Source organism: Anomaloglossus baeobatrachus, chromosome 4 (genome assembly GCF_048569485.1).
Source record: "Anomaloglossus baeobatrachus isolate aAnoBae1 chromosome 4, aAnoBae1.hap1, whole genome shotgun sequence".
Lineage (NCBI taxonomy): Eukaryota > Metazoa > Chordata > Amphibia > Anura > Aromobatidae > Anomaloglossus > Anomaloglossus baeobatrachus.
In genome coordinates, this window is record NC_134356.1 from 659,243,188 (window position 1) to 659,259,819 (window position 16,632).

At 53.3% G+C, this 16,632-nt stretch overlaps 1 protein-coding gene across 1 annotated transcript in view; it reads left to right on the plus strand.

Moving 5' to 3' along the window:
• Positions 1-16,632, plus strand: part of DNM2 (dynamin 2) — a 103,837-nt gene that overhangs the window by 39,486 nt on the left and 47,719 nt on the right. Inside the window, exons 9-10 of the mRNA XM_075343896.1 lie at positions 15,678-15,764; positions 16,253-16,323. Coding sequence (XP_075200011.1) covers positions 15,678-15,764; positions 16,253-16,323 — 158 coding nt within the window. The remainder of the gene's footprint in view (positions 1-15,677; positions 15,765-16,252; positions 16,324-16,632) is intronic.

Below are 16,632 nucleotides of genomic sequence, written 5' to 3' on the forward strand. Positions count from 1 at the left end.
GGACTTTCTTCCTAAGGTGGTATCTCCTTTCCACCTTAACCAGGATATTTCCCTGCCTTCCTTTTGTCCGGCTCCTGTTCATCGCTTTGAAAAAGCGTTGCATACTCTGGATCTGGTGCGGGCGCTCCGGATCTATGTGTCTCGCACCGCTGCTCTTAGGCAGTGCACCTCTCTTTTTGTGCTGACCACTGGTCGGCGTAAGGGTCTCTCGGCTTCTAAGCCGACCCTAGCTCGTTGGATTAGGTCGGCCATATCCGATGCCTACCAGTGTACTCAAGTGCCTCCCCCGCCGGGGATCAAGGCACACTCGACCAGAGCTGTCGGTGCCTCTTGGGCTTTCAGGCACCAGGCTACGGCTCAGCAAGTCTGTCATTAAGGAATAACGTTTGGAACTCCATTCTATGTCTGAACTGGGTGCAAAAAACCTAAAAAACATCACTATGGGGAGATAAGGTATGCACACCAGTGACTATGGAAGGGGATGTTTTTTAGGTTTTTTGCACCCAGTTCAGACATAGAATGGAGTTCCAAACGTTATTCCTTAATGTTAGTAGTTTTTCGTTTGTGAACCCTCCCCATACACACCTATTGCCAATCCACATTATACGCATATATAGCCTGGGTCTCAGCGTCCCATACACGGTAAGTTTTTTAACTGCATGAGAGGACACACACAAGCTAGGGACCCCAACGTAGAGAAATACTTTGGCGTAGTGTTGGGGCTCTTCTGCATTGATCAATTCAGTAGCTAAATTTCTCTTTATTCATATATTCATGGCAGTAATGCAGGTTCCAATTTTCACATTTCATTCTTACAAATAGCTATTGAATTTTTCATGTCAGTATTCACACAGCAGTTTCTGCTATTCCATGTATTCCCCTTCCATAGTCACTGGTGTGCATACCTTATCTCCCCACAGCAAGTCTGTCAGGCTGCCACTTGGTCCAGTCTGCATACCTTTTCGAAGCACTACCAAGTGCATGCTCATGCTTCGGCAGATGCGAGCTTGGGCAGACGCATCCTTCAGGCGGCTGTCGCCCATTTGTGAAGTTAGGTTTTGCCTACTTCTTAGTTTTCTGTTTATTCCCACCCATGGACTGCTTTGAGACGTCCCATGGTCTGGGTCTCCCATAAGGAACGATGAAGAAAAAGAGAATTTTGTTTACTTACCGTAAATTCTTTTTCTTATAGTTCCGACATGGGAGACCCAGCACCCTCCCTGTTGCCTGTTGGCAGTTTCTTTTTCCGTGTGTTATCACCGGCTGTTGTTGTAGACAGAGGCTCCGGTTGTTCCGGGTTTTGCTCTATCTCTACTTGTGGGTGGATGTCCTCCTTCAGCTTTTGCACTAAACTGGCTATATTTGGTTATCCAAGGGGTGTATATGCTAGGAGGGAGGAGCTACACTTTTTAGTGTAGTACTTTGTGTGTCCTCCGGAGGCAGAAGCTATACACCCATGGTCTGGGTCTCCCATGTCGGAACTATAAGAAAAAGAATTTACGGTAAGTAAACAAAATTCTCTTTCTTCGGCGCTCCATTGGGAGACCCAGACGATTGGGTGTATAGTACTGCCTCCGGAGGCCACACAAAGCATTACACTAAAAAGTGTAAGGCCCCTCCCCTTCTGGCTATACACCCCCAGTGGGAACACTGGCTCACCAGTTTTCTGCTTTGTGCGAAGGAGGTCAGACATCCACGCATAGCTCCACTGTTTAGTCAGCAGTAGCTGCTGACTATGTCGGATGGAAGAAAAGAGGGCCCATATGGGGCCCCCAGCATGCTCCCTTCTCACCCCACTTTTGTCGGGTGTTTGTTAAGGTTGAGGTACCCATTGCGGGTACGGAGGCTGGAGCCCACATGCTGTTTTCCTTCCCCATCCCCCCTCAGGGCTCTGGGCGAAGTGGGATCTTACAGGTCTCCAGGCACTGAGACCGTGCTCCATCCACAGACCCAGAGAACCTGCTGGATATGGAGCTGAGTATCGTCAGGGACAGGCCCTGCTACATTAAGGTACTCTGTGTCCCCGGGCAAGCGCGCACACACACACCAGCATTGCTGGGAGTGTTAGTGCGCCGGGGGCAACAGCGCGGAGCGCTCGTGCTATTATTCACTACATCTTTGCTGAGTGACTTTATGTATTGGGAACTGCCGCGCCGGCCGCTGCTGGGTGTTTTTTACATTGTGGCGCGGCTGGGACTTGTGGTGCGCCGGGGACTTCCGCGCTGGCCGTGCACATGGACGGCCGCGCTTATTACTCGAGTCCCCAGCTTTGCGGCCTAGTTTTCGTTTCGTTCCCGCCTCCAGCCCTGCCAGTCAGGGGAGAGGCGGGACGCTGTACAGACAGTCAGCGCCGAGGGCTGGAGTCTGCTTTGCATTCTCCAGCCCCCTTCACTGGACACAGTGGGACGCCAGTTTCCCGCTCTTGTCTGGGGCACGCCCACGGCCCGCCCCTCGTCACACGAGCTTGAGAAGGACGCCGGCAGCCATTCCTGCACGCAGTCCGAGCTGGGGAACGGAGACATGCTCTGGGCAACCACTCACAGGGCTCTGGCGACCACACACCCGCGTTATAGGCGGGCGGTAAGCAGCACCTGAAGTGCTGACCCCACTAAATACCGAAGTGTCCATTTGTATTTTCTGCTTGTATGCTATACACTGCACTGTAGGTCGCTATTTTTGGCTATATGCCCTCCTAGATGGCGAGATAACAGCAGCAAAAAAGCAAGGGTGCTAAGGCACAGGTTTTCTATGCTGCTTGTATTGCATGTGCTGAAGTGTTCATTTGTACTTATGCTTGTATGCTATACATTGCACTGTACGGTCGCTACTCTTGGCTATATTCTCCTAGAGGGCTGGACAACAGCAGCAAAAAAGCAAGGGTGCCAAGGCACAGGCTTTATAGGCTGCTTGTACTGCATGTGCTGAAGTGTTCATTGTACTTATGCTTGTATGCTATACATTGCACTGTACGGTCGCTACTCTTGGCTATATTCTCCTAGATGGCTGGACAACAGCAGCAAAAAAACAAGGGTGCCAAGGCACAGGCTTTCTATGCTGCTTGTATTGCATGTGCTGAAGTGTTTATGCTTGTATGCTATACATTGCATAGATGGCTAGAATACAGCAGCAAAAAAGCAACACAGGCTTTCTATGCTGCTTTTCCTGCATGTGATACTGTTCCACCGGCAGGTTCCACTGACCCCCATTGTGTGCAATGCTCCCCTGTAGCACTTGGTCAGCCGGGGTCTCTACTAGAGGTGGCCAAAGGAACCACCTGTGAACCCTGTCCAGGGACAGGGACGGAGTTGCAGTTTCGGCTGATAGATTGTCATGGGATAGAGACTTTGCAGTCCAGACAGGCCATGGGCAATCTTGATTAATGCTCCCTGGCCACCCTCACTTGGAACATAATCAGTGCTCCGGGGGGGTCCCAGGCATTCCAGGGTGAAGGCTCTGACACGGACGGCAGTCCCAGACAGCCTAAGCTAGCTCGCTGGGTGCGGCACTCGGCTTCATCACTGGTCAAGGTCCCAGCGGGAGGACTCTCTGTATGATGAGGCAGACGTAGCTGATCAGGGCTTTGGTCCTGACACCGCTCTCAATCCGGATACACCGGATGGTGACGCCATAGTGAATGATCTTATAGCGTCCATCAATGGAATGTTGGATATTGCTCCCTCAGCTCCCCCAGCGGAGGAGTCAGCTTTACAGCAGGAGAAATCCTTTTTCAGTATCTCATGCGTATATTGAGTACTTTTCTGGCCACGCTGACTTCAGAGAAGCAGTTCAGAAACACCACGCTTACTAGATAAGCGTTTTCTCCAAACGTATTAAGGATACACGTTATCCCTTCCCCCTGACGTGGTAAAGCGCTGGACCCAGGGTCCAAAGGTGGATCCCCCAATCTCCAGGCTTGCGGCTAGATCCATAGTTGCAGTGGAGATGGGACGTCACTTAAAGATGCCATTGACAGACAGATGGACCTCTGGTTGAAATCTGTCTGTGAAGCTATCAGCGTGTCGGTTGCTCCGGCATTCGCAGCCGTATGGGCACTCTAAGCTATTTCAGCTGGTCTTGCGCAGCTGGTCTTGAGCACATGTACATCTGTGCCGCAGGTGGTGTCCTTAACCTCGCAATGTCTGCATTGCGACTTACCCTAGTAATGCTGTCCTGGGGGGACAGTCGAGGTTTCGGTCCTTCCCAGGCTCGGGCAGGTCCCAATTGTCCTCGTCCAAAAGGGCTCAAAAGGCTCAGAGGGGCTCAAATTCCGGCCGGGCTCAATCACGCCCAAGGAAGGCTGCAGGAGGAACCGCTACCAAGGCGGTCTCCTCATGACTTCAGCTCTCTCTCTCCGCATCCGCGGTTGGTGGCAGACTCTCCCGCTTGGCGACATTTAGCTGCCGCAGGTCACAGACCGGTGGGTGAGAGACATTGTGTCTCACGTGTACAGGACATTTCCCCCCCCCCACCGAGCCGATGCTCTTCTGCAGGCAGAAGGAGTGGTAATCCCTGTTCCTCTTCAGGAACAAGACACGGTTTTTTCCTCCAATCTGATTGGGGTGCCAAAAAAGGGTGGCTCTTTCCGTTCCGTTCTGGACCTAAAACTGCTCACCAAGCACGTGAAGGCTAGGCGGTTCCGGATGTAACCCTCCGCTCCGTCATTGCCTCAATGTCTCAAGGAGATTTCCTAGCATCAATAGATATCAGGATGCTTATCTCCACGTGCCGATTGCTCCAGAGCACCAGCGTTTGCTACGTTTCGTTATTGAAGACGAGCATCTTCAGTGCGTAGCCCTGCACTTCGGTCTGGCGACAGCCCTACGGGTTTTCACCAAGTTCAGGGCAGCAGTGGGAGCAGTCCTGCACTCTCAGAGTCACTCTGTGATCCTTACTGGGACGATCCACTTGTCAAGGCACCCTCTCAAGAGGCATGCCAACACAGCCTGAACGGGGCACTGGAGACTCTCCAGAGTTTCGGGTGGATCATCAACTTTTCAAGGTTACATCGGGCACCGACCCAATCGCTGACATATCTGGGCATGGAGTTTCACACTCCCTCAGCGATAGTGAAGCTTCCGCTGGACAAGCAGCGTTCACTACAGACGGGGGTGCAGTCTCTCCTTCAAGGCCAGTCACACCCCTTAAGACGCCTCATGCTGAGGCAGTCACTTTCGCGCAGTTTCATCTGCGTCCACTTCAATGGGACATGCTTTGCCAATGGGTTGGGGAGTCGACGTCCCTAGACAGGAACGTTTCCCTTCTCAGACGGTCAAGGACTCTCTTCAGAGGAGTCCATCCTTCAGATCAATGTTCTGGAAATCTGGGCAGTGTATCTTGCCCTGCAAGCCTTCCAGCAGTGGCTGGAAGGAAAACAGATCCGAATTCAGTCGGACAATTCCACAGCGGTGGCAGACATCGCCCACCAAGGCGGAACACGCATCGCCAAGCCTACCAGGCAATCCGGCGGATTCTGACGTGGGTGGAGGACAGAGCATCCACCATATCCGCAGTTCACATCCCGGGCGTAGAAAATTGGGAAGCAGACTTCCTCAGTCGCCTGGGCATGGACGCAGGGGAATGGCCTCTGCACCCAGAATGGTGTCAGGAAATCTGTAGCAGCTGGGGGATGCCGGACGTCGACCTAATGGCGTCTCGGCACAACAACAAGGTCCCGATTTTCATGGCGCGGTCTCACGAGCAAAGAGCTCTGGCGGCAGGCGCCCTAGTTCAGGATTGGTCGCAGTTCCAGCTACCCTATGTGTTTCCACCTCTGGCACTGTTGCCCAGAGTGCTACGCAAGCTCAGCTCCGCTTGCCGCCGCGCCATCCTCGTCGTCCCAGACTGGCCGAGGAGGTCGTGGTTCCCGGATCTGTGGCATCTCACGGTCGGCCAACCGTGGGCACTCTCAGACCGGCCAGACTTACTGTCCCAAGGGCCGTTTTTTCCACTGAATTCTACGGCCCTGATCCTGACTGTATGGCCATCGAGTCCGAGATCCTAGCGTCTTCAGGATTATCTCAAGACGTCATTGCCACCATGAGACGGGCTAGGAAGCCGACGTCTGCCAAGATCTACCACAAGACGTGGAAGTTATTCTTATCTTGGTGCTCTGCTTCGGGAGTGTCTCCCTGGCCATTTGCATCGTCTCCTTTTTCCTCCCTTCCTGCATCTGGATTGGGAAAAGGTTTGTCGCTCGGCTCCCTTAAAGGACAAGTCGCAGCGCTGTCGGTATTCTTTCAGAAGCGCCTAGTACGACTTCCTCAGGTACGCACGTTCCTGCAGGGGGGTTATCACATTGTCCCTCCGTACAAGAGGCCGTCAGACCCATGGGATCTGCACAGGGTATTAATTGCTCTCCAGGAGCCGCCCTTCGAGCCTCTGAGGGATGTTTTCACTTTCTCGACTTTCACAGAAAGTGGCCTTTCTGGTAGCGGTCACGTCTCTTCGGAGAGTGTCCGAACTAGCAGCGCGGTCATCCAAAGCTCCCTTCCTGGTGTTCACCAAGATAAGGTAGTGCTGCGTCCGATCCCAGAGTTTCTCCCTAAGGTGGTATCCCCTTTTTATCACAATCAGGATATCTCCTTACCTTCCTTTTATCCATTTCATCGATATGTAATGGCTTTGCATTGTTGGATCTGGTGTAGAGCACCCAGAATCTACATTCCCGCACGGCGCCCCTGCGCCGCTCGGATGCACTCTTTGTCCTTGTCACTGGTCAGCGCAAGGGATCGCAGGCTGCAAAATCCACCCTGGCTCGATGGATCAAGGAACCAATTCTTGAAGCCTACCGTTCTGCGGGGCTTCCGGTTCCATCAGGGCTGAAGGCCCATTCTACCAGAGCCGTGGGTGCGTCCTGGGCATTACGACACCAGGCTACGGCTCAACAGGTGTGCCAGGCAGCTACCTGGTCGAGTCTGCACACTTTCACCAATCATTATCAGGTGCATACCTATGCTTCGGCGGACGCCAGCCTAGGTAGAAGAGTCCTGCAGGCGGCAGTTGCCTCCCCGTAGGGGAGGGCTGTCTTTGCAGCTCTAACATGAGGTATTTCTTTACCCACCCAGGGACAGCTTTTGGACGTCCCAATCGTCTGGGTCTCCCAATGGAGCGCCGAAGAAGGGAATTTTGTTACTTACCGTAAATTCCTTTTCTTCTAGCTCCTATTGGGAGACCCAGCACCCGCCCTGTTGTCCTTCGGGATTTTTGGTTGTTTTTCGGGTACACATGTTGTTCATGTTGAATGGTTTTCAGTTCTCCGATGTTACTTCGGAGTGAATTTGTTTAAACCAGTTATTGGCTTTCCTCCTTCTTGCTTTTGCACTAAAACTGGTGAGCCAGTGTTCCCACTGGGGGTGTATAGCCAGAAGGGGAGGGGCCTTACACTTTTTAGTGTAATGCTTTGTGTGGCCTCCGGAGGCAGTACTATACACCCAATCGTCTGGGTCTCCCAATAGGAGCTAGAAGAAAAGGAATTTACGGTAAGTAACAAAATTCCCTTCTTCTTCGGCGCTCCATTGGGAGACCCAGACGATTGGGTGTATAGTACTGCCTCCGGAGGCCACACAAAGCATTACACTAAAAAGTGTAAGGCCCCTCCCCTTCTGGCTATACACCCCCAGTGGGATCACTGGCTCACCAGTTTTCTGCTTTGTGCGAAGGAGGTCAGACATCCACGCATAGCTCCACTGTTTAGTCAGCAGCAGCTGCTGACTATGTCGGATGGAAGAAAAGAGGGCCCATACTAGGGCCCCCAGCATGCTCCCTTCTCACCCCACTTTATGTCGGCGGTGTTTGTTAAGGTTGAGGTGCCCATTGTGGGTACGGAGGCTGGAGCCCACATGCTGTTTTCCTTCCCCATCCCCCTGAGGGGCTCTGTGGAAGTGGGATCTTACCGGCCCCCAAGCCCTGAGGCCGGGCTCCATCCACAGACCCATGGAACCTGCTGGATACGGAGCTGGGTACCGTTCAGGGACAAGGCCCTGCGACATTCAGGTACTCTGTGTCCCAAACAGGCCGCGCACATTCCAGACTTGCTGGGCGTGCTAGTGCGCCGGGGACAGTAGCGCTGCGCGCTGGGGTTACAGTCACTACAGTTTGTCTGAGTGATTTTATGTGTTGGGGACTGCCGCGCCGGCCGCCCCTGGAGCGGCGGCGCGGCTGGGACTTGTAGTGCGCCGGGGACTTAGCGCCGACCGTGCTTTTACGACGGCGTCGCTTATAAATTTAGTCCCCGGCTTCTGCGGCCTAGCTCAGCTTCGTTCCCGCCCCCACCCTGTCAATCAGGGCAAGGGAGAGACGCTGTACGTTTAATCAGCGCCGAGGGCTGGAGCCTTATTTACATGCTCCAGCCCTCTCACTGAGCAAAGGGGGACGCAGGTTTCCCGCTCTTTGTCTGCACACGCCCAGGGCCCGCCCCTCTCCATAGGACGCCGGCAGCCATTCCTTACATGCAGTCTGGCTGGAGAACGGACACAGGCTCTGGGAGACCCAGACAAGGGATTTCTGGCGACCACACACCCGCGTTAAGCGGGCGGTAAGCAGCACTTTAGTGCTGGCCCCACTAGTGCCACAGTGTTATTTTGGTGTACCTTTTTTTCTCTATACCATATATATATATATATATGTGTATATATATATTGCACTGTAAGGTCGCTTCTTGGCTGTATACCCTAGCTTGCTCTGAGGAGACGACAACATGTCATCCGCAAAACGCAAGGGTGCCAAGACACAGGCTGTAAGCGCTGCTTGTGCCGCTTGTGGGGCTGATCTACCGGCAGGTTACAATGACCCCCATTGTGTGCAATGTTCGGTCCCTGTGCCACTTCGTCAGCCGGAGTCTATGGTGGTAGTGGCCCAGGCAGAGTCGCCGGTGAACCCTGTCCCGGTGACGGGGACAGAGTTTGCAGTTTTTGCTGACAAAATGTCTGTCACTATGACAAAGATACTAGAGACCTTGCAGGCCAGGCCAGTTACTCAGTCCATGGACACTGCTGCGGCAATGTTCCCCGGTCCCCCTCAGTTGGAGTTAATCCGTGATTCAAGGGGGTCCCAGGCATCTCAGCCTGACGGCTCTGACTCAGATGACAGTCCCAGGCAGCCTAAGCGAGCTCGCTGGGAGAGACCCTCCACGTCATCTCGCGGATCAGGGTCTCAGCGAGAAGAGTCTCTACATGATAAGACAGAGGAGGGTGATCAGGAGTCTAATCCTGAAACCGCTCTCAATCTGGATACTCCTGATGGTGACGCCATGGTAAATGACCTTATAGCGGCCATCAATAGTCTATTGGAAATTTCTCCCCCTGCCCCTTCTGCAGAGGAGGCAGCTGCACAGCAGGAGAAGTTCCATTTCAGGTATCCCAAGCGTAAACTGAGTACTTTTCTGGACCACGCTGACTTCAGAGAATCAGTCCAGAAACACCATGCTTACCCGGACAAGCGTTTCTCCAAACGTCTTAAGGATACACGTTATCCCTTTCCCCCTGACGTGGTCAAACGCTGGACCCAGTGTCCAAAGGTGGACCCCCCAATCTCCAGGCTTGCGGCTAGATCCATAGTTGCAGCGGAGGATGGGGCTTCACTTAAAGATGCCAATGATAGACAGATGGACCTTTGGTTAAAGTCTGTCTATGAAGCTATCGGCGCGTCGTTTGCTCCAGCATTCGCGGCCGTGTGGGCGCTCCAAGCTATTTCAGCTGGTCTAGCACAGGTGGACTCTATCATACGTCCAGCAGTGCCGCGAGTAGCGTCCCTAACCTCGCAAATGTCTGCATTTGCGACTTACGCTATCAACGCTGTCCTGGACTCTACAAGCCGTACCTCAATAGCGTCTGCCAATTCTGTGGTTTTGCGCAGAGCCTTGTGGTTAAAGGAATGGAAAGCGGATTCTGCTTCCAAAAAATGTTTAACCAGCTTGCCACTATCTGTAGATAGACTGTTTGGTGAACAATTGGCTGAAATCATTAAACAATCCAAGGGTAAAGACTCCTCCTTACCCCAGCCCAGATCAAGCAAACCTCAACAGAGGAAATGGCAGTCGAGGTTTCGGTCCTTTCGAGGCTCCGGCAAGACCCAATTCTCCTCGTCCAAAGGGACTCAGAAGGAGCAAAGGAGCTCAGATTCCTGGCGGGCTCACTCACGCCCCAAGAAAGCAACCGGAGGGACCGCTTCCAAGGCGGCTGCCTCATGACTTTCGGCCTCATCTCTCCGCATCCTCGGTCGGTGGCAGGCTCTCCCGCTTTTGCGACATTTGGCTGCCACAGGTCAAAGACCGGTGGGTAACAGACATTTTGTCTCACGGGTACAGGATAGAGTTCAGTTCTCGTCCTCCGCCTCGGTTCTTCAGAACCTCCCCACATCCCGACCGAGCAGATGCCCTTCTGCAGGCGGTGTGCTCACTAAAAGCAGAAGGAGTGGTGATCCCTGTTCCTCAGCAGGAACAAGGGCAAGGTTTTTACTCCAATCTCTTTGTGGTTCCAAAAAAGGACGGCTCTTTCCGTCCTGTTCTGGACCTAAAGCTGCTCAACAAGCATGTGAACGCCAGGCGGTTCCGGATGGAATCCCTCCGCTCCGTCATTGCTTCAATGTCTCAAGGAGATTTCCTTGCATCAATAGACATCAAAGATGCTTATCTCCACGTGCCGATTGCTACAGAGCACCAACGTTTTCTACGTTTCGTGATAGGAGACGACCATCTCCAGTTCGTAGCTCTGCCATTTGGTCTGGCGACAGCCCCACGGGTTTTCACCAAGGTCATGGCGGCAGTGGTAGCAGTCTTGCATTCTCAGGGACACTCGGTGATCCCTTACTTAGACGATCTACTTGTCAAAGCACCCTCTCAAGAGGCATGCCAACACAGCCTGAATGTTGCGCTGGAGACTCTCCAGACTTTCGGGTGGATCATCAACTTTTCAAAGTCAAACCTGGCACCGACTCAATCACTAACGTATCTTGGCATGGAGTTTCATACTCTCTCAGCGATAGTGAAGCTTCCGCTGAACAAGCAGCGGTCACTACAGACAGGGGTGCAGTCTCTCCTTCAGGGTCAGTCGCACCCCTTAAGGCGCCTCATGCACTTCCTAGGGAAGATGGTGGCAGCAATGGAGGCAGTCCCGTTTGCACAGTTTCATCTGCGCCCACTTCAATGGGACATTCTCCGCCAATGGGACGGGAAGACAACTTCCCTAGACAGGAAAGTCTCCCTTTCTCAGACGGCCAAGGACTCTCTGCAATGGTGGCTTCTTCCCACCTCATTATCACAGGGAAGATCATTCCTGCCCCCATCCTGGGCAGTGGTCACGACAGATGCGAGTCTGTCAGGGTGGGGAGCAGTTTTTCTCCACCACAGGGCTCAAGGGACGTGGACTCAGCAGGAGTCCACCCTTCAGATCAATGTTCTGGAAATCAGGGCAGTGTATCTTGCCCTATTAGCCTTCCAGCAGTGGCTGGAAGGAAAGCAGATCCGAATTCAGTCGGACAACTCCACAGCGGTGGCATACATCAACCACCAAGGAGGGACACGCAGTCGGCAAGCCTTCCAGGAAGTCAGGCTGATTCTGATGTGGGTGGAGAAAAGAGCATCCACCATATCAGCAGTTCACATCCCGGGCGTAGAAAACTGGGAAGCAGACTTCCTCAGTCGCCAGGGCATGGACGCAGGGGAATGGTCCCTTCACCCGGACGTGTTTCAGGAAATCTGCCGCCGCTGGGGGGTGCCGGACGTCGACCTAATGGCGTCTCGACACAACAACAAGGTCCCGACCTTCATAGCGCGGTCTCGCGATCAAAGAGCTCTGGCGGCAGACGCCTTAGTGCAAGATTGGTCGCAGTTCCGGCTCCCTTATGTGTTTCCACCTCTGGCACTCTTGCCCAGAGTGTTACGCAAGATCAGATCCGATTGCGGCCGCGTCATACTCGTCGCCTCAGACTGGCCGAGGAGGTCGTGGTACCCGGATCTGTGGCATCTCACGGTCGGCCAACCGTGGGCACTACCAGACCGTCCAGACTTACTGTCCCAAGGGCCGTTTTTCCATCGGAATTCTGCGGCCCTGAACCTGACTGTGTGGCCATTGAGTCCTGGATCCTAGCGTCTTCAGGATTACCCCAAGGGGTCGTGGCCACCATGAGACAGGCTAGGAAGCCCACGTCTGCTAAGATCTACCACAGAACGTGGAAGATTTTCTTATCCTGGTGCTCTGCACAAGGAGTATCCCCCTGGCCATTCGCGTTACCTGTCGTTCTTTCCTTCCTGCAATCTGGGTTGGAAAAGGGCTTATCGCTCGGCTCCCTTAAAGGGCAAGTCTCGGCACTATCCGTGTTTTTTCAGAAGCGTCTAGCACGACTTTCTCAGGTGCGCACGTTCCTGCAGGGGGTTTGTCATATCGTACCTCCGTACAGGCGGCCGTTAGATCCGTGGGATCTAAACAAGGTCCTTGTTGCTCTCCAGAAGCCGCCCTTCGAGCCTCTGAGGGATGTGTCACTTTCGCGACTCTCACAGAAAGTGGCCTTTCTGGTAGCGGTCACGTCTCTTCGGAGAGTGTCTGAACTAGCAGCGCTGTCATCCAAAGCTCCTTTCCTGGTGTTCCACCAGGACAAGGTAGTGCTGCGCCCCATTCAGGAGTTTCTCCCTAAGGTGGTATCCTCTTTTCATCTTAATCAGGATATCTCCTTGCCTTCCTTTTATCCGCATGCAGTGCATCGGTATGAAAAGGATCTACATTTGTTGGATCTGGTGAGAGCACTCAGAATCTACATTTCCCGCACGGCGCCCCTGCGCCGCTCGGATGCACTTTGTCCTTGTCGCTGGTAAGCGCAAAGGGTCGCAGGCTTCCAAAGCCACCCTGGCTCGATGGATCAAAGAACCAATTCTTGAAGCCTACCGTTCTGCTGGGCTTCCGGTTCCATCAGGGCTGAAGGCCCATTCTACCAGAGCCGTGGGTGCGTCCTGGGCATTACGACACCAGGCTACGGCTCAACAGGTGTGCCAGGCAGCTACCTGGTCGAGTCTGCACACTTTCACCAAACATTATCAGGTGCATACCTATGCTTCGGCGGACGCCAGCCTGGGTAGAAGAGTCCTGCAGGCGGCAGTTGCCTCCCCGTAGGGGAGGGCTGTCTTTGCAGCTCTAACATGAGGTATTTCTTTACCCACCCAGGGACAGCTTTTGGACGTCCCAATCGTCTGGGTCTCCCAATGGAGCGCCGAAGAAGAAGGGAATTTTGTTACTTACCGTAAATTCCTTTTCTTCTAGCTCCTATTGGGAGACCCAGCACCCGCCCTGTTGTCCTTCGGGATTTTTGGTTGTTTTTCGGGTACACATGTTGTTCATGTTGAATGGTTTTCAGTTCTCCGATGTTACTTCGGAGTGAATTTGTTTAAACCAGTTATTGGCTTTCCTCCTTCTTGCTTTTGCACTAAAACTGGTGAGCCAGTGATCCCACTGGGGGTGTATAGCCAGAAGGGGAGGGGCCTTACACTTTTTAGTGTAATGCTTTGTGTGGCCTCCGGAGGCAGTACTATACACCCAATCGTCTGGGTCTCCCAATAGGAGCTAGAAGAAAAGGAATTTACGGTAAGTAACAAAATTCCCTTCTTCTTTGTCGCTCCTGTATGCGGCTTGATTCATACGTCCTTTGCAAAGATTAATCTGCCCAATTCCAGCCTTGCTGAAGCATCCCCAGATCATCACCGATCCTCCACCAAACTTCACAGTGGGTGCAAGACACTGTGGCTTGTACGCGTCTCTAGGTCTCTGTCTAATCATTAGACAACCAGGTGTTGGGCAAAGCTGAAGATTAGACTCATCAGAGAGGATTACCTTACTTGTCGAATTTTGGCAGATTAAACTTTGCGAAGGACGTATGAATCAAGCCGCATCCAAGGTTATCCTGGAAAAACAGCTGCTTCCTTCTACTCAGGCAATGTTCCCCAACTCTGAGGACTGGTTGTTCCAGCAGGACAATGCGCCATGCCACACAGCTAGGTCAATCAATGTGTGGATGGAGGACCACCACATGAAAACCCAGCCCAATCTCCAGACCTGAACCCCACTGAAAACCTGTGGAATGTCATAAAGAGGAAGATGGATAGTCACAAACCATCAAACATAGAAGAACTGCTTACATGTTTGCACCAGGAGTGGCATAAGGTCACCCAAAAGCAGTGTGAAAGTCAGGACGGACACACTGACACCACTACAGTCAGGACGGACACACTGACACCACTACAGTCAGGACGGACACACTGACACCACTACAGTCAGGACGGACACACTGACACCACTACAGTCAGGACGGACACACTGACACCACTACAGTCAGGACGGACACACTGACACCACCACAGTCAGGACGGACACACTGACACCACCACAGTCAGGACGGACACACTGACACCACCACAGTCAGGACGGACACACTGACACCACCACAGTCAGGACGGACACACTGACACCACCACAGTCAGGACGGACACACTGACACCACCACAGTCAGGACGGACACACTGACACCACCACAGTCAGGACGGACACACTGACACCACCACAGTCAGGACGGACACACTGACACCACCACAGTCAGGACGGACACACTGACACCACCACAGTCAGGACGGACACACTGACACCACCACAGTCAGGACGGACACACTGACACCACCACAGTCAGGACGGACACACTGACACCACCACAGTCAGGACGGACACACTGACACCGGAACCATCAGGGTCAGATAACCGTGTGTGAGGTGGATGTTTGCTCTGTTTGCTCCCCCGTTCCCTCCTGACATTAACCTCTTCTTTACTTCTCCCCCTTCTGTGACATCTCCGGGTCAGGCCTCAGATGGAGGGTAAATGTTATCGGTGGTCTCCATCTTCAGATCCGGTGACTTAAGATATATGTATCAAGGTGCGGGTGTAATGCACAGCGCGGGTGTAATGCACAGCAGCGGGGGTCTGCGCTGTAGATGTATGTACAGCCTCTGACCACCAGATGGCATCCTCATAGCTCCAGAAACGTGCTGGGCTGCCGCCTTATAATGGGGGCTGCTGGTATATCTCCCCGGCCTCCTATATACACAGGGGGGTGCCGGTTATTCCGGCCGCTCTGCTCCTCTGATACATATATCTGCCATTGAGAAAGCTTCTGTCTCCGTGCACATCGCCTGTGTCTCCAGCTCTCACCGACCATTCATTGACGCTGCTTTGGTGGGGGGTTATTTTAGGAAATGGCACCACGCCTGTCCCTGTGCCGTGTCTGGTAGTGCAGCTCGGCCCGTTCTCCAGTAGTGGGGTGCCAGGGATGGCTGCGTGCTGGAGAAGCGGCAGTATGCCGTCACTATATGGTGGGTGGTCATCTAACAACTGCGGCGCTGGTGTAGCCCCCCACCTCAGGGGTTCTGAGCGCCGCTGCCTGGTACTGCCTCAGTGTCAGAACCCACTGATCCGCAGCATAGGTCATCCACCCCATATGTCCGGACAACCCCTTTAAATCTCCTCATCCAAGGGGACCCTTGTAGGGTTTCCTCGCCTCATCAAAAGAAGCCAGTGCTTCATGTCTCTGACCAGCAGCCATCCATCATGTCACCCATGCATGCCGGCACGGCTGAGCAGTCACTCCCGCTGCACGCTCGCTGGAAGGAGTCCATGTGATTGTGAGCATTTCTTTCCTCTCTTTTGCAGCTCGCCTCTTACCCCCGACTTCGAGAAGAGAGCGAGAGGATCGTCACCACGTACATCCGAGAGCGGGAAGGAAAAACCAAGGAGCAGGTGGGTCCTTCCAGCCGCCCCCTCTGGGGCTGTCCGCCATATTGATATCATCCGATAACTCTGTAGGAAGAGAAGTTAGCTACTTCCTACGTCACCACAGCCTATCACTGCTGTGTGGGGGCCGCCACGGACAGTGTGGCAGGAGGCGTGACAGACGCCTGGCATTGGAGGGGGGGACCCCACAGACGCCTGTCGTGAGGTGTCGTAACGACATTGGATAAGTGAGCGCCTGTGGATGGTGCTGGATAACCCCTTTAAACCAATCCGTTTGGTTTTGATCGGGAGGGATCTTTCAAACTTTTTTACCCCAGAGAATGTGGACAGGGTGATCTCTTTGGGTGACCGGGTGACAGGAAAGCAACCGCTTGACAACAAGTATGGCTGACTATGTCTGGCAGCTGCCTCCTGTCCTGGAAACTGAAGGAAGTGTTCTCATTTCCGGGGGTGGTGTGTTGCTGTCTCCGCTCACGTGTGCTCTGTCCCCGCAGATCCTCCTGCTGATAGACATTGAGCTGTCCTACATCAACACTAATCATGAAGACTTCATCGGATTCGCCAAGTAAGTTACCCCCACCCCACCCCACCCCCCGACTGTGTCGGTGTCATGGCTCAGCCCCGATGGGTGAGGTGACCGCATGGTTTTGCCGCTGTTCTGCTTTTATATAATGCTCGGGTTTCTACATATTCAGAACCTTCCTGTCTTCTCACTCCATCAGAAAGAGGGGGGGTTGGGTGTCCGGATATTGAGCCCCCCCCCCCCCTTCAGATCAGCCAACTCAGCTGTGTGTGGTGCGCAGGCTTAGCTCTGCTATAATAGGGTAAGCAGACATAGACGTTACTATTGGGCATTATATATATATTTATTATA